This window comes from Hipposideros armiger, unplaced genomic scaffold, assembly GCF_001890085.2.
Source record: "Hipposideros armiger isolate ML-2016 unplaced genomic scaffold, ASM189008v1 scaffold_93, whole genome shotgun sequence".
NCBI classification, from domain to species: Eukaryota; Metazoa; Chordata; class Mammalia; order Chiroptera; family Hipposideridae; genus Hipposideros; species Hipposideros armiger.
Genome location: NW_017731443.1, coordinates 102,587 through 125,116, shown reverse-complemented (window position 1 = coordinate 125,116; position 22,530 = coordinate 102,587). Strand labels below are relative to the sequence as shown.

General features: G+C 59.1%; 4 protein-coding genes across 6 annotated transcripts; 1 reads left to right on the top strand and 3 right to left on the bottom strand.

The window, feature by feature from the left end:
• The first annotated feature begins 6 nt into the window (after window positions 1-6).
• On the top strand, window positions 7-5,968 carry NDUFV1 (NADH:ubiquinone oxidoreductase core subunit V1). The gene is made up of 10 exons (XM_019645524.1): window positions 7-179; window positions 1,260-1,342; window positions 1,416-1,586; window positions 2,308-2,491; window positions 3,340-3,529; window positions 4,453-4,665; window positions 4,839-5,005; window positions 5,248-5,329; window positions 5,559-5,704; window positions 5,814-5,968. Exons 1-10 carry the CDS (start codon window positions 108-110, stop codon window positions 5,898-5,900), a joined length of 1,395 nt encoding a protein of 464 aa, XP_019501069.1. The 5' UTR covers window positions 7-107; the 3' UTR covers window positions 5,901-5,968.
• Window positions 5,969-6,318: 350 nt separating this feature from the next.
• LOC109384284 (double C2-like domain-containing protein gamma) lies at window positions 6,319-9,873 on the bottom strand. 2 transcript variants are annotated; one of them, XM_019645526.1, is made up of 10 exons: window positions 9,628-9,873; window positions 9,381-9,460; window positions 9,234-9,305; window positions 8,963-9,072; window positions 8,748-8,883; window positions 8,571-8,624; window positions 7,173-7,327; window positions 6,984-7,065; window positions 6,709-6,805; window positions 6,319-6,639 (listed from the first exon to the last, which is right to left on the bottom strand). In XM_019645526.1, the coding sequence occupies exons 1-10, from the start codon at window positions 9,857-9,859 to the stop codon at window positions 6,509-6,511; spliced, it is 1,149 nt and encodes a 382-aa protein (XP_019501071.1). In that variant the 5' UTR covers window positions 9,860-9,873; the 3' UTR covers window positions 6,319-6,508. The 2 variants fall into 2 exon arrangements, with proteins under 2 accessions (XP_019501071.1, XP_019501070.1); XM_019645525.1 differs by having other exon boundaries at window positions 9,234-9,460.
• A 9-nt stretch (window positions 9,874-9,882) lies between these two features.
• NUDT8 (nudix hydrolase 8) lies at window positions 9,883-14,132 on the bottom strand. Of its 2 annotated transcripts, XM_019645528.1 has the most exons (5): window positions 13,703-14,132; window positions 12,966-13,098; window positions 12,343-12,420; window positions 10,088-10,187; window positions 9,883-9,975 (listed from the first exon to the last, which is right to left on the bottom strand). In XM_019645528.1, the coding sequence occupies exons 1-5, from the start codon at window positions 13,894-13,896 to the stop codon at window positions 9,932-9,934; spliced, it is 549 nt and encodes a 182-aa protein (XP_019501073.1). In that variant the 5' UTR covers window positions 13,897-14,132; the 3' UTR covers window positions 9,883-9,931. The 2 variants fall into 2 exon arrangements, with proteins under 2 accessions (XP_019501073.1, XP_019501072.1); XM_019645527.1 differs by lacking the exons at window positions 9,883-9,975; window positions 10,088-10,187 and adding an exon at window positions 11,933-12,238 and having other exon boundaries at window positions 13,703-14,115.
• A 162-nt stretch (window positions 14,133-14,294) lies between these two features.
• On the bottom strand, window positions 14,295-22,142 carry TBX10 (T-box transcription factor 10). Its single transcript, XM_019645167.1, has 8 exons — window positions 21,742-22,142; window positions 18,969-19,236; window positions 18,776-18,877; window positions 18,167-18,338; window positions 16,800-16,955; window positions 16,437-16,504; window positions 16,128-16,222; window positions 14,295-15,682 (listed from the first exon to the last, which is right to left on the bottom strand). Exons 1-8 carry the CDS (start codon window positions 21,746-21,748, stop codon window positions 15,393-15,395), a joined length of 1,158 nt encoding a protein of 385 aa, XP_019500712.1. The 5' UTR covers window positions 21,749-22,142; the 3' UTR covers window positions 14,295-15,392.
• Window positions 22,143-22,530: the final 388 nt, after the last annotated feature.

The following is a 22,530-nucleotide window of genomic DNA, read 5'->3' as shown; positions in this document are numbered from 1 at the left end:
GTGCGTGACGTGCTTCCTGTGCGCCGTCGAGCGTCTCGGTAGCTCGGGTTCCTCTTGCCTTAGAACCGTGAAGGTGACAGCGAGAGGTGACTGGGCTGGTTCCCGCGATGCTGGCGGCACGGAGGCTGCTCGGCGGGTCGCTCCCTGCGCGGGTGTCTGTGCGTTTCAGCAGCGACACGGTGAGTCCCGGGCTGGTTCGAGCCAGGGGTGTTCGCGGGCGGGTCACGCTGCCGCGCCTCTGCGCGCTCTGTCTCTTGGGTCTGTAGTGCCTTCTGGAGAACCCTCCTCATCTTGTCAGCCCTGCAGGAAGGCTGCCTGTCTAGGCTGGGTGTAGAAGGGTCCCAACGGGAGGCTGACTCCACCACCCCCACCAGCCCCCCTCCCCCACTTATTTAACAGTCCTGCAGCCTAGGGGGGAAATTTTGCAGGAGGCGAAGCATCCGAGTCTTATTCCCTCCGTGCCATAGACTTGTCGGGCGTGAATGTATCTTTGCCCCATTTTACAGATGCAGGAAACAGTTTTGGAGAGGGATGTGTGCCTCCCCTTTCCCCGTCCAGAGCTCTGCTCCCTGTAGTGGCTTTTAAGGGGATGGAAGTCTGGAAGCCGGTTTCCCTTAGCCCTCAGCTGGGGTGCTCACCACTGGGCTATGTGCATTCCAGACCCCACCTCTCCTCATCAGTTTTATCCCAAATGGGCCTCCCTCCATCACCTTTGTGTCCGAGCCCTAGTGAGGCATTTCTTCTCCATAACTAAACGCATTTTGCTTCCAGCAGAGTTAGTAATATAAGACCCTGGCCTACCCAAGTTTTGGTCCAGTAGGACAGCCAGACAAGTAAATGGACATGACATCACACTGGGCCCAGGGAGGCAGTGTAGTGTTGTGGTTCAGATATGGGTTTTGGCCACAGACAGACCTGAGATCAAATTCCACCTGCCTGCCTTTGGCCGTATGCTCTCCCATGCGTTCATTTTGCTCTCAGCCTCAGTTTCCTACTCTGTAAAATCATTCCTGTCTCAGGGTTATGAGGATGCAGTGGGGTTTTGGATGTAAAATGCTTAGCCTAGCGCCTGCTGAACAGGAAGTGTTTACTAAGTGGTGATGGTAGCTACTATTGCTACAAAGGGTTCTGAGCCTTAGGCCTCTACCCTCTCTGCAGCCCACCCCCCTCTAATCGGGGACCCAAGAATCTGTAGCTTCTGGCCTGGCTTTTCATGACCCCAGAGCTCCGCTGGGCCTCCTAACCTTCTGTATTCCCAGACAGCGCCCAAGAAAACCTCATTTGGCTCACTGAAGGATGAAGACCGGATCTTCACCAACCTGTATGGCCGTCATGACTGGAGGTGAGATGGTACCCTTAGCCTGGTGGGTCCTGGGGCAGGGCCTCCTCTTCACTGCCTTCCCTACTCTGTTCAGGCTGAAAGGTGCCCAGAGTCGAGGTGACTGGTACAAGACAAAGGAGATCCTGCTGAAGGGGCCTGACTGGATCCTGGGTGAGGTCAAGGCATCAGGCTTGCGGGGCCGTGGAGGCGCTGGCTTCCCCACTGGCCTCAAGTGGAGCTTCATGAATAAGCCCTCAGATGGCAGGTGTGTGTAGGGAGGCAGAGATGGGGTTGTAGGAGAAACCCTGGGGGTGGCTGTGGCTTACCCAGGCCTTTGGGTTGTTTACTTGGAGTGAATAAAGTGGGAAAAAGTTACCGGAGCTTAACTTGGTGGGACTCAGTTCTCTCTGGTCTTCCTCAAGGGAGACTTGAGGGGTAGCAGAATCAAAACAAGATTTTGACTTGGAGACTTAGTTGATCAATTCCCAGCTTTGCCTTCTAATCGTATAGCTTTGGGCAGTTCCCTGGCCTTTATGAAGCTCAGTGTTCTCTTTTATAAATGGGTATTGTATTGTGCAGGGATTAAAGAGGTAAGGTTTGTATAGCTTTTGGCCCGCACCATGGTCAGCACATAGAAGGCAAATGGTAAACGTCAGCTACTTTACCTTTTGGCCCCAGAGATATGGCGGAAGTTCAGAACGGTTCTATGTGAGCAGAGCAGCGTTTGGGCTCCCGGGAAAGCACAAGGAGAGACATTTGTACTGAGAGAACGAAGACCTTTCCTGTGGTAATAGCCACCCGAAGTGGGACTAGGCAGTGAGCTCCCTGTCACTGGTGATGAGCAAGCACACCCCTGAGAATATGTCGGGAGGGCAGAGAAGGACTGGCTTCAGAGGAGACATCTTTGAGGCTTCCTTGGGTAAATTGGGGGTTGAAAGCTCAGTGCTGGTGGCCCTGTAGCCTAACTGACCTGCTGGTCCTGACAGGCCCAAGTATCTGGTGGTAAACGCAGATGAAGGGGAGCCCGGAACCTGCAAGGACCGGGAGATCATGCGCCACGACCCCCACAAGCTGGTGGAAGGCTGCCTAGTCGGGGGCCGGGCCATGGGCGCCCGGGCAGCCTACATCTACATCCGAGGGGAATTCTACAATGAGGCCTCCAATCTGCAGGTGAGCCGGGGGAGGGGCGTCCACAGAGGAGGAGGCGCTCGGTGTACACTCACACGCCCCCTTACCTGGCATAGTTGTTCTTAGATTTTAGCGCCTGATCTGTCTGGGGTCAAACTGGGAGAGTGGTGGTCACTCCTGCATGCATTGTGAATGGGATGGGACATGGCCCCCAAAGCCTCCTTCTCTGGGCTTTTCCTCTGTCCCCAAAGCCTCAACTTAGGAGGCCTTCCAGGGCTCCATGAGTCCTAGGGTGCAGGTGGGCTGGGGAACTCATAATGAGGGCACATTTCCTGCAGAAGGGTCAAGGGGTCATTTCAGTAATTAGTTCGGTGACGCCTATAGTAACTGGTGCAGGGTCAGAATCACACCTTTCTGTTAGGCTCCTACCCAGCAGTGACGAGGGATACAGGAATAGCACGTGGAACAGTGCCCTAGCACATAATTGCATTGTGCATAAGACTTGTTATTACATATTTTAAAATAAACATCTAGGGTCTTTTTCTCTACTGCAGAAGTAGTACTTACTCATTATAAAAATAGGAAACCACACACACAAGAGAAAAATCTCCCACAGATCATTACCTAGGAAACTACTTGCTAAATTTTAATTATTTCCTAAAATCTTTCTTTTAAAAATATGTACAGTTGGAGAATTTTCAAGTGTTGTTGTAATGGCACATACACTGTAGAAGTCCCCACCCTTGCCCAAAGTGTCCTCCACTTGTGTCCAAAGGGAGCTTTTGCCCTGGATTTGCTGATGGACTCACTGGGCCCGTACCCCCTCGTCCCCCACATACACAGTGTTCCTGGGTTCTTGGGGACGGTGCCGTCATATTCCTGTCCCACAGGTAGCCATCCGAGAGGCCTATGAGGCTGGTCTGATCGGCAAGAACGCCTGTGGCTCCGGCTATGATTTTGACGTGTTCGTGATACGGGGGGCTGGGGCCTACATCTGCGGGGAGGAAACGGCACTCATCGAGTCCATTGAGGGCAAGCAGGGCAAGCCCCGCCTGAAGCCGCCCTTCCCTGCAGATGTGGGTAAGACCCAGCCCATTCTTTTTTTGTTTTTGTTTTTAAGATTTTATTAGGGAATTGGTGGAGGGGAACAGTGTTGGGGGTTGGGAAAGGGGGCCGGCCAAGTTGTTCTTCAATCTTCATTGTGGAGGGCACCAGTCACGATCTGGCTGCCCATCGGCAGCTTCTGGCCTCTAAGCTCAAGGTGCTGTGTTCAGTCTTACTTGCGGGTGGGCGTAGCCACCATCCCATGTGGGAGTCGAACCAGCAGCCTTGTTGTTAAGAGCGCATGCTCTATCCACTGAGCCATCTGGGCGGCAGCTCAGCTCAAGGTGCTGAGTTCAGTCGTTGCGAGTGGGCTTAGCCCACCATCGAACAGGCAGTCTTGTTGTTACACCAGCTGAGCCATCCTGCCACCTGTTGGCAGCTCAGTAGCAGCTCAGCTCGGGTACAGCGTTACTGGCCCATGTGGGAATCGAACCGGCAGCCCTGTTGCTCAGAGCTCGCGCTCTTAAGCCAACCGTTAACCAACTGAGCCACTCGGCCGGCCCCCCAGCCCATTCTTGAGTCTTGTCCTGTGACATCTGAGATCTGGCTTCACGTTCCCCTGGTCATTCTTAGGGTATTTCTGAGTTCCTTCTGCCTTGGAGGCCAGACACAGAAAGTAGAGTGCTAACAGCAGAGGCTGCCCCAGTACCGCCCGCCTCAGCCCCCATGGGAGATACCCAAGTCCCCTCCAACCCTCTGGGAGCAAAGGTCAGGGTGATGAACAAGGTGATGCAGCTCCTGTTGGAATTTGGGGTCCAGTGGGGATGAGAATGATAAAATGATGGGGGTGCTCTCTGCCACATGAGCAGGACCCTGGGACAGACCCCATTGCCAGGAAACCTGTTCCAACCTGTGCCCACCCCTGGCAGCTACCAGTCCCTTGTTCCATTTCCTCACAGGAGTGTTTGGCTGCCCCACAACTGTGGCCAATGTGGAGACAGTGGCTGTGTCCCCCACCATCTGCCGCCGTGGGGGTGCCTGGTTTGCCAGCTTTGGCCGCGAGCGCAACTCGGGCACCAAACTGTTCAACATCTCTGGCCACGTCAACCACCCTTGCACTGTGGAGGAGGAGATGTCTGTACCATTGAAGGAACTGATTGAAAAGCATGCTGGTGAGGCCTGGGGCCACATGGGAAGACGGGGCAGGGTGTCCTTGGAGAGAACCAGGGCAGGAAGGGCCTCTGGGGTGGGGGTTCGGGCTGACAGGCCCTGGGCTTAGGACTAGGCAGGTGTGCCAGACCCAGCCCTGACCATTCATCCTTTTGGGAACTGATGGGGATTCCAGGGGGAGTCACGGGTGGCTGGGACAACCTCCTTGCTGTGATCCCCGGCGGCTCGTCCACCCCACTGATCCCCAAGTCCGTGTGTGAGACGGTGCTGATGGACTTCGACGGGCTGGTGCAGGCGCAGACGGGTCTGGGCACAGCCGCAGTGATCGTCATGGACCGCTCGGTAAGGGCTGGCCCATGCTTCCAACCCAGCCCCTGCCTCATGCCAGCCTGCTTAGAACCCCTCCCCGGGCTTCTCTGAGAACGCTTGCCAATTCGTGGGTCCCTGTTCTTGCAGCCTGAGATACAGTGAAGTGGGAGAGGAGGGAGCAGAGCTGCTGTGGGGGAGCGTGCCCATGAAGTGGGCACTGCTGGGGGCTGAGGCTCAGGCCTTGGGTGCCCGCTCACTGTCCCTTGTCACTCCAGACAGACATTGTGAAAGCCATCGCCCGCCTCATTGAGTTCTACAAGCACGAGAGCTGTGGCCAGTGCACCCCATGCCGTGAGGGTGAGCACCCCAGGCAGGGTGGGGGCTTTTTCTCTGGTCACCCTGGGCCTGCATTGGTCGTACGACAAAGGTGGGGTGAGCTCTGAACCCTGAATTAACAGCTGCTGCCTCCCGGCCTGCTGTGGTATCTCTTAGTCCCCACCCGCTGTGGCCTGCACCCCTCAAGTGCCATCCCCCACACCCTGGCTAGAGGAGACCATCAGGCCCTCTCTTGCTGCCGTGGCTGCAGGTGTGGACTGGATGAACAAGGTGATGGCCCGCTTCGTGAGGGGGGATGCCCGGCCGGCTGAGATCGACTCCCTGTGGGAGATCAGCAAGCAGATCGAGGGCCACACCATTTGTGCCTTGGGTGACGGGGCCGCCTGGCCTGTGCAGGTACTCACTACCCAGCTACATGGCACTAGGGTGGGGTGCTGAGAGCCCAGGGCAGTGGGGGAGTTCAGACCCCATTTCACACAGTGCCCCCACCCCCACCCCCCCTCAGGGCCTGATCCGTCACTTCCGGCCGGAGCTTGAGGAGCGGATGCAGCGGTTCGCCCTGCAGCACCAGGCCAGGCAGGCCACCGCCTGAGCCCCCTGCCCTGGCTGGCGTCCATCTGTCTGGACCCCTGGACAATAAAGCGAGTGCTGCCCACTGTCCTGTTGCAGCTTCTCTGTGGCCTTGCTCTTCACCCAGCCACCCGTGGCCCGTTACCCATGGAGGCCTGTTTCCCAGACTGAGGCAGAGGATTGGGAGGGGTGCGTCAGCTCAAGGTCATGTCATGAATACACAGCTTGGCCTCTTGTGGGTCAGTGAGCCTCCTAGACCATCCTGAGCACCAGCCCTCGTGCAGGAAGCAGGGGCGGGGAGGAGGGGCTTTTCCTGGGGTGGTGAGGGGAAAGCTGTGGCCTGGGGTGCAGGCCTGGGCCTCTGGAAGGTGGGGCAAGGAGAGCAGGACTTAGACTGCCCTGGGAGGCGATGGGCAGGGAAAGAACAGGCTCGGTCTGGCCTGGTTTGGACGAGAGGTTTATTCTTCCTGGTTTGGCAGTGGGCAGATCTGGAAGATCAAGGGAGGAAACAGTTTGACTAGGAGCTGGGCACAGTAGGTGAGGCAGCCCCAAGTCTTCGCAGCTCTGTGGAGACATCCGCGGGTCAGTTTCGGGGAGAAGCGGTGAGCAGGGTCAGGGCAGGTGCCCCTGCTAGCCGCTGAGCTGGAAGGGCACACCGTCCAGTGTGTGCCACAGCTCCAGCCGGCAGTCACTGTTGTCTAGGCACTCGTGCCAGTGTCGCTGGCGTTCCCCACTGGCCCAGCCACTCAGCTGCACCCCACCTGGGTTGGATGATAGGTGTCAGGAACCCATTGGGCCCCCCCACTCAGTTCCCCTGCACTCCCACTCACCAATGAAGTCATTGGCTGTGCCCAGGTCATAGTCCCACACAGACACCAGCAGTGTCTTCTGGGCCAGCTCCTCCCTTGGGCCAGCGTAGAAGAACTCCTGCGGGGAGGGGGACAAAGGCAGGCAAGAGGCTGCCTCGGGTCCTTCACATTCAGAAGCAGGCTTAGGCAGGTGAGTGGCTCAGGTTAGCTGGGACCTGCGCTTTCTGACTGAGGCAGGACGCTGACCTCCTCCACCCCAGAGCAGCCAGGACTGGCCCGGCACAGCCCTGACCTACCTCATTGAACTCAGGGTTCAGGGTCTTCTTCCGAACACTGGTCTTGTATTTAGATTTCTTTCCCACATTTGGATGCAGGAAACTGGGGAGGATGGAGTCGGGTTGGGTGCGGTCCTGGAGAGGTCAGCCCCAGGGGGGCTCTGAGGAACTCCCATGCCCACCTGCCTACCTACCCCTTTTCACACTCACAGGCGGACGAAGGGGTCCGAGTAGCCATTGGCGTCCATGGGGGCGAGGTGGGCACAGCGCAGCACACCCACCAGCAGGCCGCCCCGCTGAGAGCTGTAGCACAGTGACAGCAGGATGCGCCCGCGTTCCTCCCCGGCCACCTCTGCCTCCACCTCCTGCAGGGTAGGCTGGGGTCAGCCCCTGGGTGGACCCAAAGTTCACCCACCCACCCACCTACCAGTGTTGGCCAGGATGTGAGGACTCACACTGGCTGCAAAGAAATCGGGCCAGTGACTTAACTTCATGATTCAATTTCCAGAAACAGCCACTGACCTGGTGCCCTGGAAGGGAACTTAATGGGTCAACTGTGCCCTCGAGGGCCTAAGAAGGGGAGGGGCTTGCTCAGGCAATGTGACTGGTCAGCTCAGGGCATCTTCATCGTGGAGAGGAAGGAAACTGATGTTACCGAGTGCCACAAACATGCTAAGAGCTTTCTGAGTGGCCTCCCACTCAGTGCCCATCGCCACTCTCCTACAGGGCAAGCCCTGTGCCTCTGAAGCTGTTCTCTACCCAAGGACGTACAGGTCTAGATGCTGAATGTCCTTTGCCACACTCGGCCCCTTGTGCTTCCAAAGGACTCGGGAGAATGTCTGGGAAGAACATGCTTCTCCCACACTTAACATAGGATTCAATTTGCAGAAACCCAACCACTGTGCCGCATTTGGTTCTCAGGAAGTGCTCCGTGAGCACTCACCGTGCACCGCGGCACTGCTGTGTGTGGGGTCTGGGATGGCAAGCGGGTGGCACGGGGTACCTGCCTCACCTTGGTGGGACTAGCCTGGCCTTGGTTAGTCGGTAGCTGTAGTAACTTGTGGCTCCAGCCTTCCATGTGAGAGGGGCCTGGGCCAGCCCTTGCCACAGCCTGGCAGGTGCCCCATCCCTCCTGGGCGAAAGGGGCTCTGGCCTAGTTTCCTGTGGGGCCCGGGCCCCCTGCAGTCACCGTCACTACCTTTTGACAAGGGCCTGTCAAGGACTCCCAGTTCTAGGAGTGGCACCCACACTACCCCAGGGGTCGTCCTGGCAGTCAGGGAGCCTCGCCCTGTCCATTCCCCCCCTGCCCTCTCAGCTCCTTGGGCCACTGACAAATCCCACCTCTGCTTCAAGGTGGCCTGGGTCTCTGTCCCCTGAGGGCTCTGCTTGTCCTCTGGCCCAGCTCCTCTGGGCTCCCCTGGTATGGAAATCATCCTCCCCTTCCTGCCACTTGCCTGGCTGTCCCCCAATGCTCCGGCGCTCACAGATCCTGTGAGAGGTGGCCTCTGTTTCTCCAAGCCCACTCGGCCCCTGCATGATGCGCGTCAGCCTGGGCCACCCCAGGCCTGTCCCTTCCACATCCCTGCTCAGTCCTGCTATCCTACCCACCTCCTCATACAGGGACATGCCACGGGCTGTATCCAGGCTCTTGGGCCTCTTGGTCTGAAAGCAGAGAGCTCAGTTACCTTGCCTTGGCTAGACGCTGCCTGGATCCCCCCGCTTCTCTCTCCAGCTCCCCAGGCTCCTGGCCCCCGAAGCCCCACCCTGTGCACCAGCCCCACTCACCAGCCTCCGCTTCTCCAGACACACATCGAAGCTCCTGGCTCGGTTGGGCACCAGCTTCCTCAGGGGCACCCGCAGCTCCCCCAGCAGAGGCGCCTGCCGCCGTCGCCGCAGCCGTGGGTCCTCACACACGCACAGCCTGGTGGACACCCAAGTCACACCTGGCCAGGCAAGCCCCCACTCCGCCCTGCTCCCCCGTGGCCAGGCCCAATCCTCACCGCAGGGTCTTGCGCCCAGCATCCTGGCGGGTGAAGCCGTGATAGGTAAGTGTCTCTTCCCAGACAGGTCCCCTTGTGCCCCGAACGGTGCGTGTCCTCAGCTGGCTGGCCTGGGGGCCAGGCAGGGTGGGTCAGGGCCGCCTCAGTCCCCAGGACCCCACCCTGGCCCACCTCCCTGATAGGATCCCCAATTGTACATCCCAGCAATGGGGAGCTCTAGGCTGGGTGTGTGGCCAAGGGGCAGCAGTAGGGGCCTGGGTCTTGCCGTCACCTTGCTGGCCCCTGGAAGCAGATTGGCTTTGATGTAGGTGTCCATGGAGCCTGAGGCTGGTGGCTTGAGGCCCTGGGAAGAGACTGGATGTGGGGCAGACCTGTGGCTCAGGCCCACGGCCCAAAGACCCCTCGACCCCATCCTTACCTTGGCACGGTGAGCTGTGCAGTGCAGGGCGCTGTTGTCCACATCAAAAAGAAGCGTGAACTCAAGGGTGCCCAGGGCAGCTAAGAGCAGGTGGCAGTCAGGGTCAGTGCCCACCTGAACTGCCCCCCCACACATAGCATCATGCCTCCTGCCTTGCCCCTCTCTGTCAGGTGTCTGGGGGTGCCCAGAACGCACCCTGGCTGGGCTGGGCCTAGGGTGCCCCCCTTGTCCCCTGCCCCCACTTAACTGCTGTCATCTGAGTCTCCCTCTGGCTCTGGGTCCGGCTGCAGCTGGGGTGCAGAACTGATGGTGGGGACCACTGCAGGGCGCGGGTCTGGGGCACGCAGGGCGGACTCAGAAAACGGGTAGAAGTGCGGAAAGTAGTCAGAAATGAGGTGGATAGGCCGGATGGGACCTGGGTTCACATCGATGGCCATGTGCTCCTGCATGCTCACCCGCTGCGGTCGCCGCGCCGCCATGGGGGCTCAGGCATGGGGCGGGGATTCACAGAAGCCCCTGCAGCCTGGAGATGAGGGGACCTCACAGAGGCATCACTGAGGGTGCTGGGGGTGGGGTCTTGGGTGGCAGCCAGGATCTGACGACAGAGCACAAGGTCAAGGCAGGTGGGGTGGGGGGGGGGAGGGGAGGGGGGCTCCACCCTGGAGGGGACCCAGTGTGCAGGCAGTCTGGCCGGCTGTGCTACTTACTGCTCTCAGAGCTCCTCCACCTGGTTTGGTTCGCTGCTGGCGCTGGGTGTGCGCCTGACTGAGGTGCCCTGTGACAGCAAGTGTGACCAAGGGCCTCCTCCTGTGGGGGAGGGGCTGGGGCTCAGGAGATAGCACCTCCCTGGGCTCAACCCCAAGGGTCCCTTAGTGAGAGGTAGGGGGGCCTCAGCCTCCTGTCTCCTCCCTCGCCACTTCCCTCCCTCCCCCATTCACATGCTGTCAGAGAGTTATTTTTACCACCGTCATGCAGCCCTGCTCCTGGGTAAGAAGGCTGGAGGGCCAGAGGTGACACAAGGAGTGTGAGGGACAATGAGAGGGGGGTGTGGGGAAGAGGCAGGTGAGACGGGAGGGGTGCAGGAGGAGAGAGCATGTGGGAAGGTGTGTGGGAACGGGGAGGAGTGCTGGGGCACTTGGGGAGGTGTGGAGGGAGTGCCTGGGGAGGTGAGGTGGGAGGGCTTCTATGGAGGGGGGCGCCCGGGAAGAGAGCATCTGAAGTCTGGTCCCCTTGCAGCTCAAGCTTTTTAAAACATGAATCAGACCACTTCAACACCTCTCCCCCTCTCGGGGCTTGGAATAAAATCCTAACCCATCACTAATGCGTGTTCTCTTGGTGCCTCATGGGGTCCCTAGTGTTGGGGCCACCCCCAACCCTTATTGCCAGTTTACTCTTTGTGCATGTGCTGCTCCTTCTGCCCCCACTTCCTTCCCCTGCCCTTTGACCCGGCCCACTCCTGCTCACTTTTGATTTCAAGGTCACTCTCTGAAGGAGAACTTAGCTGGCTTTTGCCTGCTCAAACTTCCCCCTTCCCAGTGGTCCTTTGGAGGCCACCCCTTCCCTATTCTCAGTCCAGGAGGTTCATCCTCTTCCCCAGCCTTGTGCCCAGGCTCTGCCATTCAATGAAGTCCAAAGCCAGCAGGCCACATGACAGGCTCGGGGAAGGGCATGTGACCGAAGGCAGGCCCTGACAGTGCAATTCTGTGTTAGACTGGCCGAGGGGCAGCTGTGCTTTCTGCTGATGGAACACTGGTGCTGAGCCATCCTAGAGCTGTTGCCCTCTCCTCACCGCTCATCCCTGTGGATTGGAGGATGCTCCTGAGAGTGAGGCCCAACAGTGGGAAGCACAGAGAAAGGGCCCCTGGATCCAGCCACGCCTGAAGCTAGTGTATCTCTGGAGTTTGTAATCACCATCTCTTGGCAGTCAGTTGGTGGGTGGAATTTTCTATCACTTGTCCTGGCTAACACTGACCACTCCACCCTGTCAAGGTCAGACCACCGACCCCCTCAACTCTCTCACAGAACCCTGGTCTACATAAGTAATGTATAATTCCAGTATTATCTGTGATCGATTACTGTGCAATCACACAATTATCTGTGTGACCTGGTCTAGGTCTACCCCAGAGGCCAGGCCAGCATCTGGCTGGTCCGCGATGTGGCCCCAGCACAGCAGCTGGTGCATGGTGGGCACTCGGCAGTAACATGCAGGGCTCCCCTCCAGATACCTGCAGTGATGCATGGAGGAGGGAACAGTACAGCAGCTAAGAGTTTGGGCTTGAGTCAAAGAGGACCTGGTTCGGATCCCCGCTTGGGGTGACCTTGAGCAAGGTGTCTATCCTCCCTGAGCCCCAGTCTCACCAGCCAGGGAGTGTTGGCCCCATCTCATAGGGCTGTGGGTGAAATGAGAGAAATGACTCCAAGTACCTGGCACACACAAGTGCCCACTGCTGTGGATGACATTGTGATTGGACAGAGGCGCCCCAGCCAGACCAGCTGTCCTGTGGGGTTTGCCCAAGGGAAGGGCCCCAGCGCAGATTTAACTGACAATAGAGTTGGTAAAGGCTCTTTATTCAGTCCTGGAATAGAGCTGGTCTGGCAGGGGAAGGCAGGGGCTACTTAGGGCGAGGGCTTCAGCCCCTGGACAGCCCAGGGATGACCAGGCGGGGCTGGTAGGCACCCGGTGCCAACAGCTGCAGGGTGAACTCGGTGATGATAGCTGTGAGCCCCCAGACACGGTGTGGCCCGTGAAGGAAGACAGGCAGTGTGTAGCGGAAGTGGCCACCCTGGCAGAAGTGGGTATAGCCCTGGTTCTGTGCCTGCAGCAGGTGGGCTAGGGGCAGTGCAAACACCTCGTCCACCTGTGAGAAGGAGGCGGTGAGAGGGTGGACAGAGGACTGGCCACTGCTGCCTCCCCCCATTGGGACAACCCAGTTCCTCAGCCCCACCCCCACCCCCCACTCACCTCCTTGGGATTGGGCTTGAGATTCTGGGGATCCAGTGGGCCCACACCAGCAAGCACAGGCACCACGGTGGCCTTGCTCTGGGGCAGGAAAGCAGACAGTCAGGGGAGACGTGGCCTTGGCAGGGCTTTGCGACTGGGGAGGGGAACCTGAGAGGAAGACCCCATCTTGCTGTCCAGAGGCCTTTAGCTGTCAAGGCCAGGTGCATCTGGTCCCTACCTTGGGGCTCACTCCGCCATGCTGACTTGACTTGGGCCCCGCGTTCAGGCCTCTGGGCCTTTGCAGACTGTTCCCTCCACTTAGAACAACCTTCCCTTACTTTTGCTACCCTAAAATCTGCCACTTGTCATTCAATTCCTTCCTAGCTTGTGAAACCTTCCCCAACCCTCATCCACCAAGCTGAGCAGAGCTGGCTCACCCAGGGGCCGTTTAAAAGGGGATAAAAATAACCCTGGCCCCTCCTTGATGGGTTGTGTGGGGGACAGAAGAGACTTCCAGGCGGGTGTCTGGTGCTCCACCGCATCCTACGCCTGCCAGTCCACGACCGTGCTCCTTGTCCCTCGGCAGGCAGAGTGGGGCAATGGGGTAAAGGGCTGGCAATAGCCTCAGGGCCTGGTGTGCTCACCTGGTCATACACGGGCTGCAGGACCCCCCACACATGTTCCTCAGGTACAGCCAGGCCCAGCTCCTCGCGGGTCTCCCTCAGGGCCGTGTGCACCACATCCTGGTCAGCGGGGTCACACTTGCCGCCTGGGAAACTAAACAGGCACAGGCAGCCTGGTCCTTGGGCTGTTAGGGCCATGGAGGGGGTGGGGATGGCAGCTGTGGCAAAGCGGCAGTGACCCACCTAAGCCTCGGCCCCTAGTTTGCAGGGAGGCTTCTGGCAAGTCAGATCTCTCCAGGCTCAGCAGTGGAGGTAAAGGAGAGAAGCCCTGGGGCTTAGACACACAAATTCTAAGGTGGCCCCAGATCGCGCCGAAGGCGGGGCCAGGGCGGAAACCGGGAAGCCCTGTCTCGTGCTCTTCCTAGGCTCTGGGACCGTAAACTCCCCCATAGTCGCCGGGAGGGGGCGGAGTCCTGCTTTTTCGAGAGTGGGACGCTACTTCGGTGTCGCAGCCCGAGGTGGTGCGGACGCTCCTCGGGGGACTCGGCAATGAGCTGGGGCAGAAGCACTCCCAGGCTCCAGGAGGAGGGACGCGCGCGGGTCGCCAACCCGGTCATAGCCCGGGACCGACATGCTCTCCGCGGACCCATTCTCCGAGGCGCGGAGAGGCTAAGCGCCTTGCCCACGGTCCCGGCGGTCTCCGGGGTTCAGCGGCCTCCTTCCTCCTAAAAGGGAAAAAGAGTTCTCGGGCGGTGTACCTGACGTCCCCCTTGTGCCTCCCGACCAGGCGACTGGACCGCAGCGTGTAGAGCAGCGCCGGGACCCCGCGTACCAAGCACAGCGGCACAAGCACTGCGGCCGCCGCGGGCCGCGCGCGGAGCCGGGCTGTAGCCTCCGCCAGCAGCCGCCGGCAGCGCCACTCGCCCTCCGCTGACAGGCAGTCGGGCAGCATGTCCGGCCGGGCGCTGCCGGGACAAGGGCGCCGGGCCTCGGGAGAAAAGGGGCGGGGCAGCGCTCACACTCTTGGCAACCCGGCGGGGGCCGTGGGAGGAGTTGGCCCTAACGCCCCGCCCCTCCCGGCCCCTTGAGGCTCAGAAGCTGCGGCAGCTCCTTTGGGGGCGGGGCTCCGAGGGACGGGGCGGGGCCTCCACAGGACAGAGAGCAGGGCCCCAGACGGGAAAGCGGCGGGCGGAGCTTGGGGGAGATCCTTCGTCCTGAGATGGGGGCGTGGCCGGAAGGGGCGCGGCCATAGACCTTGGGCTGCCGGCAGAGGGGCGGGCCTGGGCCAGGGGCGGAGCTGGCGGGGGGGGCGTCCGGCGAGTGTCTTCGATCCCTTCGGAGCAGCTTGGGTGGTGCCCAGCCCGGCAACCGAACCCAGCCCTTCTGACCGCGGAGGTCAGGAGGCGGGGTGTCTTTCTGTTGAGGCCCCGCCGGGCTCCGCGTCCCTGCGCCCCCACTTGTGTTGGTGTCTCTCCAAGGACCTCACAGGATGGGCGGAGTCGGCGTTTAGCGGGTTCAGGGGGCTCCCCTTGGGAGGCCGAAGACGTCAGAGGCGGGAGGAGGAGTGCCCTCCGGGGCTCTTTTCCTGGTTCCGCTAGGTGGCGCGCGCCGCGCGCTACCGCTCCAAGGGACCCACTCCAGCCCCAGGCCTTTGCCCTGAGTTTTCTCCCTTCGTCCAGTCCCCGCTCCCCAACAATTTCTTCTCCTTTAGGTGTTAGTTTAAATGTCACTTTCTCTAGAAGCTCTCCTGTCTCGAATCTTGATCAGATTCTCAAATCCCTCCACCCGCCCCACCTTGGCCCATGAGGTCATGGCCTGTTGTGGTTCTGCACCTATCCACAAGACCCTGGCCCCTCGAGGACAGACAACCCTAGCCTTCCGTACAGCACCTAAACGTGGAATGGTAGGTGTCACCATACTTTGCTTTGACTTGGAGCACTTGCCTCTCCGTGCTGCGGTTTCAGTCCTCATTTGGGCACGTAAGGCAGGGCAGCAACCTCAGCCTCCCACACAGTCCTACCACTCGACTGTTGTCACCACGTTGACCATCACTCTGTTCTTCCAGGATACGAACTGCACTGGGCAGAGCTTTGGGACGCCCGCAGACCAGACTCTGGGGTCTGGGCATTCCTGAGGCCCTCCACCCCAATCCCTGAGGACAGAAGTGCTCTGACTACCCATGCCAAATAGTTTAATGTTGAGGGTAAGGGAGGGGTAAAGCAGGGTTTGGAGGAGTCCCCCCCCCCAAGACAGAAGGGGACAGATTGGGAGGTAGGGGGCCTGGTTCCAAGTCTGGCACCATCCCAGGTTTGCTGTGACTGAGCAGGCAGCCTCCTTCTCTGGGCTTCCACCTGCATTGCTGTCCTTGGGAAAAGAGGGGTTCTCTGCTGAGGTGAGGCTGGAAGGGTGGGGCCCAAGGTAGGAAGACTGTCCACAGGGGACCCACTATCACTGAGGGTCCTGGCGAGACCCCAGGCACATGGTGCTGGGGGACAGAAGCCCCAGCCCAGCTGGGAGAGGTAGGCCCTCCTGATCCCTGTCAGCCTGGATATTGGGGAGGGGGTATGGTGTTGGTCGGGCCCTTGGGATTCCAAGGGGGCTTGAGACTCCAGGGTATAGGTCCTGGTAAGTGAGGGGCCGATAGGTGGCTGGGGCCAGCAGAGCCTCAGGGGGGGCCAGCAGCTGATGGTGGAGTCGGGCAGGGGTTCTGGAGGTGGAGGCTGGAGCCTTGTTGGGGTCTGAGGGAGAAAATGGTCTGAGTAGACCCTAGACCGCCCCTCACACCCACAGCCTGCCCTGTCCCCTTCTGCGCCTCCCCTTTCAAGTTGCCCACCTCTCAGCCTTTACTCTTGCTCTCTCCTCTGCCTGGAGTTTCTCCCCTACTTTCTCCCTCTATCTAAACCCTTCCCAGTCCTTTAAGCCCCAGCTTGGGAACCACCTCCTCCAGGAAGCCCACCTGACACCCGCACCCTGCTCTCAGCACCGTTTTCCTGTCCTGTTCTGTCTGCCCTGGGCCCCAAATTGTTTCAGAAATCTCTGCTTCCCCCTCTCTGTCCACACAGTGCCCATTGGGCTTGCTGAGCATGCTGGAGCTGCTTCTTGGGCCCTGTGACCCTGTGCACTTGCTTCCCACCCACAAAGCAGGGCCTGGTCCCAACTGTGTCTGTGGGTCTGGGGGCTGACCTTTCTCCTGCTCTGTGGAGCCCTTCATCAGGCAGGGGCTGAGGCTGCTGCCACTCCGGGCTGGAACACTGAGCAGGGGCCGTGGAGATCCAGTCCTGAAGATAGGGCAGGCAGGAATGGGGTCAGGGGCAGGGTGAAGAACCCAGGCCAAGGGCATGGTTCAGAGTCAGATAGTGGGACCCCAGGACAAGTCAGTGGGCGTGACCCTGAAACAAGAGTCAGCAGCAGGGGTCTTAGGAGATGCCTGGGGATGTGGGTATGGGGCTAGATTAGGGCAGCAGGGTAGAACTGGCAGGGGCCAGACTGTACCAGGAGTCCGGGTCACTCTCCCTAAAGCCCTTGGCAAAAGGGTTGCTGGCGATTTTCAGCTGGGTGATCTGCAGAGGAGAAAGTAAAATTATGGGCCAGCACTGAGCCGGGGAAAGGCTGTGGGGCCCCAGGCTCAGCCGTCTTGTCCTCCCTGGACCCGCTGGTCAGGAGGCCCTGGGACCCAGACCACAGAGCCAGTGGATATGCAGGCAGGGGAATGGCTGTGGGCAGATGTTCCCTGAGTCCCAGGGAAGGAGAGAAGGGCTAAGGTCTGTGTGTATGTGGGGGCTAAGAGGCTTAGGTCTCCGTCCCCACCCCTGTGACATGGGCTGGCAGGTGCCCCGTGAGCTGTGCCCAACCCACTCGGTGGTTCTGATACGCTGTCACGGCTGTGAACTGGGTCTCTGTGAAGATGAAGGACTTGAAGTTCTCCTGGGCGTAGCGTTCGCTGTCCTTGCGTGGGTCCACGAAAACCACATGGAAGCGAGGCTGGTAGCGGTGCATGGAGTTGAGAATGATCTGTGGGAGGTGCAGAAAAGGGGTGCGCAGGGGTGGGGGACAGCAGCAAGCTACCACTGAGGCTGAAGCCCTCCTCCCTGGGGCAGAGAGACTGCCGTGGGCCTGCTGCCCCCCTTTTTTGTGTTGATGGTGCAGCGTCAACTTGACAGTCTACAGTTCTGCGTCAAAGCCCCTTATGTCTGAGCATCCTTGCTGCTCGGCCTTCGCTCACACCCACATCCGGCTGCCTGCTTTGCCTTCAGGACTAACCAGAGTCTGGCCACCTCCCTCACCCCACCGCCTCTACCCTGTCTGACCTCCATCACCTTTCACCTGGGCTTCCTCAGCTGCCTCCTGGCTGGTCTCCCTGCCTCCACCTGGCCCTTCTGACCATTCTCCACATAGCAGCCCCAGTGAGTCACAGCATGTCACCCTGTCCTCAAAACCTTCCTGTGGCTCCCACCCCACACAGCGTAAAAGCCAGCTGGCCCTGCAGATCAGCCCAGCCGCATCCAGACTCTCCCCACCCCCACCCCCTCCACTCCAGCCACACAGGAGCCCCCTTGCAAGTTCCCCCAGTTCATCCCACATTCTCTAGCTTCAGGGCCTTTGCACTTGCTGTTTTTTGTTTTGTTTAGTTTTGGGTGTTTTTTTGCCTACCACAGCTCCCCATCTGTATGCATGGGCTTCCTCCTCCGCGTCCTTTAGATCTCTGTTCAAATATCACCTCAGCAGTTTCCTGGGCCCCCTGAAAGGAGCAGCCACCTCCGGCTCAGCCATCCCCACCCCACCCCCACCGGTTCCTTCTTCTCCTGGCATTCATTACCACCTGAGACACTGCATCCAGTGACTTCTGGATTCTTCGCTCACCATGTGCCCCCTACCCGAGGTGAGCCCTGTGAGGGCAGAGACCTTTGCCTACCTGACAAAGTGTCAACAGTGCTATGTCCTGGCACCTACAACTGGCCTGGTTGGTGGTGGGCGTTCCATGAGAAGGACAGTGTTTGCTGGAACATTCCCACGCCCCTAACCCACTTCCCCAGCTGCCTGGACAGTCCCATCTGCTGCCCGACCCCCGCCAGGCGAGCGCAGTCCCCCAGCTTTGACAGTCAGTAGAGGGCAGGGATGCTGGGCGCCACAGGCCCAGCCAACCCTGGCTCCAGGCTTTGTCACAATCAGGCCCCAATGCCCCCTGACCAGGCAGCCCCTCCCCGCTGTGACCCGGGCCTCACGTGGCCGTTGTCATCCAGCAGATTGTTGGTCAGCTTGAGCTTGTCGAAGGACACGATCTGACGCATCCACTGGGCGCCCTTGGCGGGTGAGTCGGGATGGAAGTGCACGCGGCCGGGTGTGGCCGGGTCCGCCTTGCCTGCCACCAGCCAGGCTGAGCTGTGGAAGGCATATCTGGGGAGCAGAGCAAGGTGGTGAGGGTGCCTCATGTGCACCCCACAGCACCTCATCTGCTGCCCCCACCTGGAACTAGACTGGCGGAGCGCAGGGGCCATCACCGTCTCCACTACTGCCCACGCACTATTGCCATCTTGCACACGAGGACCCGGAGGCTCCAAGGCTGCTCTCTGGCCCTGAGATCCCTGTGGCTACACCTGCTGCCCTGGGCTAGCCCACTCTGCCTGCCCAGGCTAGCCCACTGCCACTTCAGCCTGTCGGCTGCCCTGGGTTGGGCTGCCCCCTGCCACCAGGCTCCCATGATTGCCCTAGGATAGGCCTCCCTGACACTAGCTGCTCGGACGGGGGCCCTGCCGCCACAGAGTGCAGCTGGGGGTTGACTTCCTGTCTCAGCACCTGAGGTCTGAGCCGCCTCCCCCCGCTGGTCCCCAGACCTGTATCTCTTGTCATCCAGGGGTACGAAGTCCATGAGCAGGGCATAGTCAGCCAGTGAGTCCATGCCCAGGATCTTCACCTGGAAGGTGGGGAACATCCTCCTGCAGGAGGGAGGTGCCATGCAGCCTGACTGCGGCTCCAGCCGGGCCCCTGCCCCCACCACACACGTGCACCCCCACCCGCTGCTCACACCTGCCTGCCTTGGTGACAATCATCTCTGTGCCCAGCTGGTTGAATTCCTCCCACAGGGCCTTCATCTCCAGCTGGACTGTCACGCTAGACACACATGGGTTCTTGGGACCCTGCCCCGTGGGCTCGGCCCCGACTTGGATCCCTGTGGAGTCAGTGGAAGGGCCGGATGGACTCGGAGAAACCAGCCGGGGCTCCCAGCTGGAGCTGGTCATAGGCAGGGTGTAAGTCTCTGAGGGTGCCAGTACCCCCAGGCCGGCAGAGAGGAAGGCTGGGGAGAGAGGAGAGAAGTGTAGGCTCTTGCTTGCCTCACCCACCCCAACTCTACCCAGTGAGCCCCCTTCCTTCAGGCTGTACCTAGGTGCTTCTTCCTTCAGGAAGCCCTCTGTGACTGCCAGGCCTGTGTTCCCATAGTTAACTTGACTCAGCATCACCTCATGAGGTAAACGCTCACTTAAAGCTGGAGTCCGGAGACCAGGCCCGTCTGGCTCCCCAGGGACTCTTTGAGCCATCAGGTGGCCATGGGGCCTTGAGCAAATTATTTCATCTCTCAGAGCCTCCATTTCCACATGCATAGCAAATGATTCTTAATTCCTGCCTCGTAGGGCTGATGTGAGGATTTGTGAGGACACGTGCAGGGCCTGGCACAGAGTAGGCCCTTCAAAAATGACCCACATTATGGATGATGGGACATGTGAGGTTGTGGGAGTTGGGTGGGGGTTCTTTCTCAGCTCTGTGGAGACCCCACTGCCTGGTCCTGCTTAAGGAGAGCTGAGCTGAGAGGAGAGCCCATGAATTACCACGACTTGCTCTTATCCTTCTCTGACCTCGAAAACCTGCCCAAATCCTGCGTCCGGAAGCCATCTTTCTGCTCTGGCCTCCTCATGTTTTTCTAAAGATCCTGTCTTTTGATCTGCAATCCTGGCACAAGTCTTGGCCAAAAGCTTTGCCACCCGCTACCCTTCTGGTTAAAAAGAAAAATCCTAACTACAATGAGATATTACTTTATACCCATTAGAATGGCTATTACCCAAACAAAAAAAACAACAATAACAAAAACAAAGCTGTGAGTGTTGGCTAGGATGTGGAGAAATTGGAGCCCTTGTGTACTATTCGTGGGAATGTAAAATGATGCAGCCATTGTGGAAAATAGAATGATGGTTCCTCAAAAAATTAAACTTAGAATTAACAGATGACCCAATAACTTTATTTACTGTTAGGTATATACCCAAAAGAATCGAGAGCAGGGACCTGAACAGATAAACTGTACGCCCATGCTCGTAGCAGCGGTATTCATAGCAGGCAAAAGGTGGAAGCAAACCAAGTGGCCATCGATGGACGAATGGATAAGCAAACTCCAGACACATTATTCATTATTATTACTCAGCCTTAAAAAGAAAGAAATTCTGACACATGCTACAACATGGATGAACCTTGAGGACATTATGCTGAATGAAATAAGCCAGTCACCAAAGGATAAATACTATATGATTCCACTTATAGGAGGTCCCTAGAGTCATTAAATTCATTGACAGAAAATGGAAATGTGGGTGCCAGGGACTGAGGGAGGGAGATGGGGAGTTAGTGTTTAATGGGGACAGAGTTTCAGTTTTGCAAGATGAAGATGAATAAAGCTCTGGACATGGGTGGTAGGGATGGTTGCACAACAGCGTGCATGTACTTAATGCCACTGAACTGTACACTTAACATGGTTACGATGGTAATATTTATGTTATGTATATTTTACACAATGAAAAATTTTTAAAGAGGAAAAAAAAATCCTGAAAAACAGACAGTTAGTTTCTAGCAGCCCTAGGAAGGACCAAGGGCCTGGTAAAACCATGGGATCCCCTGGGCAGAGGTGGGATTTCAGTGTTGGATGGACGGACAGAAATAGATGGACGGGTGAAGAGAGTGACGAATGAGCTAACAGGTTGACAGCACCTGGCCAGAGCTGGCACAGAGTAGGTGCCTGGTGAGAGTGTGGGACCCAGGGCCACGTGTGAGAAGTGGTGCCTCGCTAAAGCCACTGGATTTCTGGGTTCTGGGGGTGGGTGGGGTGTGACTCTCTGAGAGTGATGGAGCACATCAGGTCTGCATCTCCCAGAAGAGCATGAAGGGTGGATAGGCAGATGTCCCCCGCCACCTGGACAAGGCCATCAGATGAGCAACTGCCAATATGACATCCAGGTAACTGATGCCAGCCCCCAGGGTCCATGGTGGTGGGTCCCAAGGGGAGAAGCTCATGGCTTCTCTGGGCCTGGGGGCTTCACAGGCTGGTCACTGGCTCCCTGCCCGTCCCGATCAATGTCCCACCACTCAGTGCCCTCAGGAACTCTGGGGAGGGGCCTGTCCTCTGCCCAGTTCTTCTAAAAGCCAGCAGCCCTCAGGGTTAGGCCCACAGCATCAGTCAGGTCTGGAGAGGAAGTCAGAGGCTTCTCGCCCAGCCCTTATCCTGATACTCAAGGGGTGAGGCCCAGAGAGGGGAGGGGACAGGTCCGAGATTCCCCACGCCTGATAAGGCTTTCACCTCCCAGAAACAGCTCTGTCCCCCTGGCTGTCAGCACCCCATAATTGTGCGGTGGCTTCGAGTCCATCAGCCCTGCCCTGACAGGATCTGAGGCCTCAGCCTGAGGTGCCCCTCCCCCACCCTCCTTCCTGCCCAGGGCCTGGGTCCAGTGGGGTTTCCTTGGTCCCCACGCCCAGTCTCTGCTCTGCCCCACTCACCCTGAAGCCTAGCCAACCCATGGGGCTGCCTCAGCTGCCCGCACTGTACCTGCCATGGGGACAGCAGCCTGGATGTCCTGCTCCTGGAGAAGCCCTGTTCAGCTAGGGTGGCGCTGTGACTGCCGCCCAAGGGGGCCCCTGCCTGCCAGGAGGGGTGGTCAGCCACTCCTTGCCTCCTGGTCCATTCAGCAGCACAGCTCAGCTCTCAGGTGCTCACTTCATTCTCAGTTTGTCGGTAGGACCTTCTTCCCAACACAGTCGCTCAGGTCTTGGTTCTCCACCTGAGCGGGGCACCTGGTCTCTGCAGGGGGGACCCTGGCTCTGGGCTGTACAGGGTCCCTTCTTCAAGCCACCCTCACACGGTCTGAGGTTACTGGCTGGGCTTGTCCAGCAGCAGGCGCGAGGCTGTGCAGGAGGCGGGCAGGTGGGAAGGCTCTGACGTTGCAAAGTCTCCCCCTCCCTCTCCCAGTCCCCCCTCCTGGCTCCCTCCCTTCCCCAGCTAGGAGCCCCCCAGCCATTCCTGATCAATGGGCCCAAGCACAGGGTGGGGGACCATCTTGAGGACAGGCTGGGTGGTGCGAAGGGGCCCAGGCCTGACAGACTGGAGAGGCTGGGGGCCGACGCAGCCTCGGGGAGGTTGGGGAGGCCACAGTAGTGGCAGCAGCAGAGGGACGAATGGCAGAGGCGATGTCCTCTCACCAGGACCCAGCCCCCTGACCTGGGGCCGCTGGCGTGGAATCACCAGGAAATGCGAGGGGGCAGCAGCCGTAAGTAATGGCAGAGGCAGAGCCCCCGGACTGGGTGGGAGGCAGCCTGGTCCCCCTGATGGCTTGGCTCA

What these genes read in the sequence shown, in the direction of transcription:
- LOC109384284 (XM_019645525.1), bottom strand. Translation starts at nt 9,859, where the DNA reads ATGGCGGCGCGGCGACCGCAGCGGGTGAGCATGCAGGAGCACATGGCC. An exon ending in GTCTGGAGAAGCGGAGGCTG is followed by an intron (nt 8,625 to 8,747) that starts GTGAGTGGGGCT and finishes CTCTGCTTTCAG; the next exon opens with ACCAAGAGGCCCAAGAGCCT. An exon ending in TCGGACCCCTTCGTCCGCCT is followed by an intron (nt 7,066 to 7,172) that starts GTGAGTGTGAAA and finishes CATCCTCCCCAG; the next exon opens with TTTCCTGCATCCAAATGTGG.
- TBX10 (XM_019645167.1), bottom strand. An exon ending in CAGCGTATCAGAACCACCGA is followed by an intron (nt 16,505 to 16,799) that starts GTGGGTTGGGCA and finishes TCTCCTCTGCAG; the next exon opens with ATCACCCAGCTGAAAATCGC. An exon ending in CTCCACAGAGCAGGAGAAAG is followed by an intron (nt 15,683 to 16,127) that starts GTCAGCCCCCAG and finishes TTTCTCCCTCAG; the next exon opens with ACCCCAACAAGGCTCCAGCC.
- NDUFV1 (XM_019645524.1), top strand. Translation starts at nt 108, where the DNA reads ATGCTGGCGGCACGGAGGCTGCTCGGCGGGTCGCTCCCTGCGCGGGTG. An exon ending in ATGAGGCCTCCAATCTGCAG is followed by an intron (nt 2,492 to 3,339) that starts GTGAGCCGGGGG and finishes CCTGTCCCACAG; the next exon opens with GTAGCCATCCGAGAGGCCTA. An exon ending in GTGCACCCCATGCCGTGAGG is followed by an intron (nt 5,330 to 5,558) that starts GTGAGCACCCCA and finishes CCGTGGCTGCAG; the next exon opens with GTGTGGACTGGATGAACAAG.
- NUDT8 (XM_019645527.1), bottom strand. Translation starts at nt 13,896, where the DNA reads ATGCTGCCCGACTGCCTGTCAGCGGAGGGCGAGTGGCGCTGCCGGCGG. An exon ending in AGGCACAAGGGGGACGTCAG is followed by an intron (nt 13,099 to 13,702) that starts GTACACCGCCCG and finishes GTGCCTGTTTAG; the next exon opens with TTTCCCAGGCGGCAAGTGTG. An exon ending in TCAAGCCCAATCCCAAGGAG is followed by an intron (nt 12,239 to 12,342) that starts GTGAGTGGGGGG and finishes TCCTTCTCACAG; the next exon opens with GTGGACGAGGTGTTTGCACT.